This window comes from Gastrolobium bilobum, unplaced genomic scaffold (assembly GCF_033153095.1).
Source record: "Gastrolobium bilobum isolate Gb01-03AN ecotype WA unplaced genomic scaffold, APGP_CSIRO_Gbil_v1 utg15602, whole genome shotgun sequence".
Lineage (NCBI taxonomy): Eukaryota > Viridiplantae > Streptophyta > Magnoliopsida > Fabales > Fabaceae > Gastrolobium > Gastrolobium bilobum.
Genome location: NW_026899306.1, coordinates 73974 through 77589, shown reverse-complemented (window position 1 = coordinate 77589; position 3616 = coordinate 73974). Strand labels below are relative to the sequence as shown.

General features: G+C 47.7%; 1 protein-coding gene across 1 annotated transcript; it reads right to left on the bottom strand.

The window, feature by feature from the left end:
- Positions 1-267: 267 nt before the first annotated feature.
- LOC133289364 (uncharacterized) lies at positions 268-1487 on the bottom strand. Its single transcript, XM_061487286.1, has 2 exons — positions 980-1487; positions 268-881 (listed from the first exon to the last, which is right to left on the bottom strand). The coding sequence occupies exons 1-2, from the start codon at positions 1485-1487 to the stop codon at positions 268-270; spliced, it is 1122 nt and encodes a 373-aa protein (XP_061343270.1).
- Positions 1488-3616: the final 2129 nt, after the last annotated feature.

Sequence of the window (3616 nt, the reverse complement as noted above, 5' to 3'; positions counted from 1 at the left end):
AACTAGAAAAAAATCATTTTTCAAATTTTTCGTCTTTCTTTTGAGTTCTTTTAAAATAGGATAAAAAAATGAAAGCCGATCTCGGGGATAACCAGAAAAAGGCAATTCTACTTCCCCCCCCCCCCCCCCCCCCAAAATTGTTAAAAAACAAAAGTTTTTTTTTTCATTGGATTTTTTTTCCAACCATCTTCCTTTGGCAGATTTATCCATGCGCCTTCGAAGTCCTTCCACGATTACTTTGTTTGCAGCCTCTGCTTGGCCATTTGTTTAAGGGTGTTCAACCGAGGCAAAGCGATGCCGGATGTGGAAATTCTTCATCAAGTTCTGAAACCCTTTGCTTGCGAATTGGGTCCCGTTATCGGTTACCACCTCGGCCGGAATCCCAAACCGACATATTATATTCCTCTCAAAAAATCGCTGAATCCGAGCCGAAGTGATGGTTGCGACTGGCTCCGCTTCAACCCATTTTGTGAAATAGTCCACTGCCACCACTAACCATTTAAGCTGGCCTTCAACTGTTGCGAATGGACCCAAGAGATCCATTCCCCATTTGTAAAACGGCCAGGGAGCCGTGATTATACTCAACTCCTCAGGGGGAGCCAACAGGTTCCTGCCATGCCTCTGACATTGATCGCACTTCTGTACATGCTCCTTCGCATCATAGACCATGGACGGCCAAAAGTATCCAGCTCGGAGAGCCTTCCGGGCCAACGCCTTACCCCCGACATGTTGTCCATTGATTCCCTCATGGATTTCCGCTAGAACATACTGGGCCCTACCCGGGTTTAGACATTTTAATAGGGGGGTGAAAATACCTTTCTTATAAAGTTGCCCCTTTATCACGGTGTATGACGCCGCATCTCGGATTAGCTTCTTAGCCTCTGCTTTCTCAACAGGCAAAGTTCCATTTGCATGATGCACGTCGGGGCCGGGATACTTTGCTCAATCACGGTCCGGTGGTTTCCCCACCCCTTTGTACTTGCCAACTTGGATAGTATGTCCGCTCTGTTGTTCTCACTTCTAGGAATGTGACTAACCTCTGCCGTTTCGAAGTCTTCCATTATCTGTCTTGCACGTTCAAGATATTTAGCCAGCAGAGGTCCTTTTACCTGGTAACTTCCCTCAATTTGTGAGGTGACCAACTGAGAATCACTATAGACCTTTACTTTTCGGGCTCCGAGCTCTTGTGCTTGCAACAGCCCGGCTATGAGGGCCTCATATTCAGCCTGGTTGTTGGAAGTATCGAAGTCCATTTGCATAGAGTACTCAATTGCGTCGCCATCAGGGTTTTCAATAATTACCCCGGCTCTGCTGCCCTTCGCATTAGAGGACCCGTCAACATATACATGCCATGTATCCAGGCTAGCAGGCTCTGCCGTTTGGACTGGAGTGAGCTCGCGGACAAAGTCGGCCAATGCCTGAGACTTGATCGCCTTACGGTTCTCGAAAGTTATGTCAAACTCCGATAACTCCACCGCCCAATTCATCATCCTTCCTGCCAAATCCGGTTTATGGAGAATTTTTCGGGATCGGAAGGTCGGATCTCACCAGGATCCTATGTCCCTGAAAGTACGCTCGGAGCCTCCTTGCCGAGACCAGAAGTGCGAAAGCCACCTTTTCCAGTCGCTGATATCGAAGCTCGGCTCCTTGCAAGACCCGGCTCACGAAGTATATCGGTTGTTGACCCTCAGCATTCTCCTGTACCAGAACCGAACTTACTACCACATCTCCAACGGATAAGTACAAAATTAAAGTTTCCAACTCCCTTGGCTTCGCTAGCACCGGGGGGAAGCAAGTTGCCTCTTTATCTCCTGGAATGCAGCTTCACATTCCAAGGTCCACCCATACTGAGCTTCTTTCCTCAGCAGCTTAAAGAAGGGCAGGGTTGTCTCCGTCGACCGGGGTAGGAACCTCGTCAGGGAAGCCAACCTTCCCGTCAACTGTTGTATCTCCTTCTTGCTTGTTGGCGCTGCCATGCTTAGAACCGCCCCACACTTGTCCGGATTCGCTTCTATCCCCCTATGCGTGAGCATAAACCCGAGAAACTTCCCTGCAAAGACCCCGAAGGCACACTTCGCCGGGTTTAACCTAATACGATGCTGCCTGAGCTTATCGAAGGTCTGCTCTAAGTCACGAACGTGTTTTGGCATATCAATCGACTTCACTATCATGTCATCGATGTACACCTCAATGTTCCTACCCAACTGATCCGAGAATACTTGGTTCATCATTCGTTGATACGTTGCGCCTGAATTTTTCAGCCCAAAAGGCATCACATTATAGCAGTAATTTGCCTTTTCTGTCATAAAAGCAGTTTTCTCCTGATCCTCGAGATGCAGTGGGATTTGGTTATACCCCGAATAAGCATCCATGAAGGATAGCACACGGAACCCGGAGGAATTATCAACCAGCTGGTCGATGTTGGGCATTGGATATGCATCCTTAGGGCAGACCTTGTTTAGGTCAGTGTAATCCGTGCATACCCTCCACTTTCCATTTGGCTTCTTCACCATGACTACGTTTGACAACCAAGTTGTGTATTGTATCTCCCTGATGAATCCGGCCTCAAGAAGTTCTTTCACGTGATCCTCGAGCACTTGTCGACGCTCTGAGCTGAGCTTCCTCTTCTTCTGCGCTACCGGCTTTGAGCCGGGATATACAGCTAACCTGTGACAGCAGAACTTTGGATCCACCCCTGGAATATCTGAAGATTTCCAAGCAAAGATGTCATTATAACTCCTCAACAAGAGGCCAGCTCAGCTTTCTCCTCATCCGTCAACCCCTTTCCTATCTTCGCTGTTTGTCTTGGCGCTCCCACAGTTACCTCCTCTAACTCGCCGTCAGGTTCCGGCCTTGGCATCTGTGTTTCATCTCTCATATCTAATTCCACCATATTAACCGAGCTCCGCTTCGAAGGTTGGTAACCACCTTGTTTAGCTGTAGCTACGTCTTTAGGATCTTGGTCCACCATCTGTACAGATCTGAAATAACAATCCCGAGACTCCTTTTGGTCCCCAGCTATGGTAAGTACCGTCCCCTGTTTACCAATCATTTTCAACTTTTGATGCTTGGTTGAGACTAGCATGTCCCACGCATGAATTATAGGTCTTCCTAAAATCACGTTGTATTCGGATGGAAAGTCGGCTACAATGAACCTCACCCTCTCGGACTTGTATGCCTCCTTAGTCCCCAACGTTAATCGAAGATCGATATACCCCTTGGGAGTAGTGTTATGGCCATTAAACGCAATTAAAGTCGTGTTGCAAGCCTTCAAATCTTCTTCATCTAAGTTCATCTTCTTAAATGCGTGCCACAGAATTATATCGGCACAACTTCCATTGTCCAGGAAAATCTTCCTAACTCTGCAATTTACCAATGTTCCTGTAATCACCAACCCATCAACATGCCCTGGTACTACATCCTCGAGTTCCTTCTTCGTGAAGTATAGCAGCGGCTATTCTGGTTCCTCTTCCTGCTTGAACTTAGGGCGCTCTCGAATTGAAAGCACCTCACGCAAATATTTACGTCGTGCGTTCATGGTGTCGCCACCACCGCCAAAAGCTCCACTGATCACGTTGCATTCGAACTCCGGCTCTTGGAACTCGTCGTCTTCTTT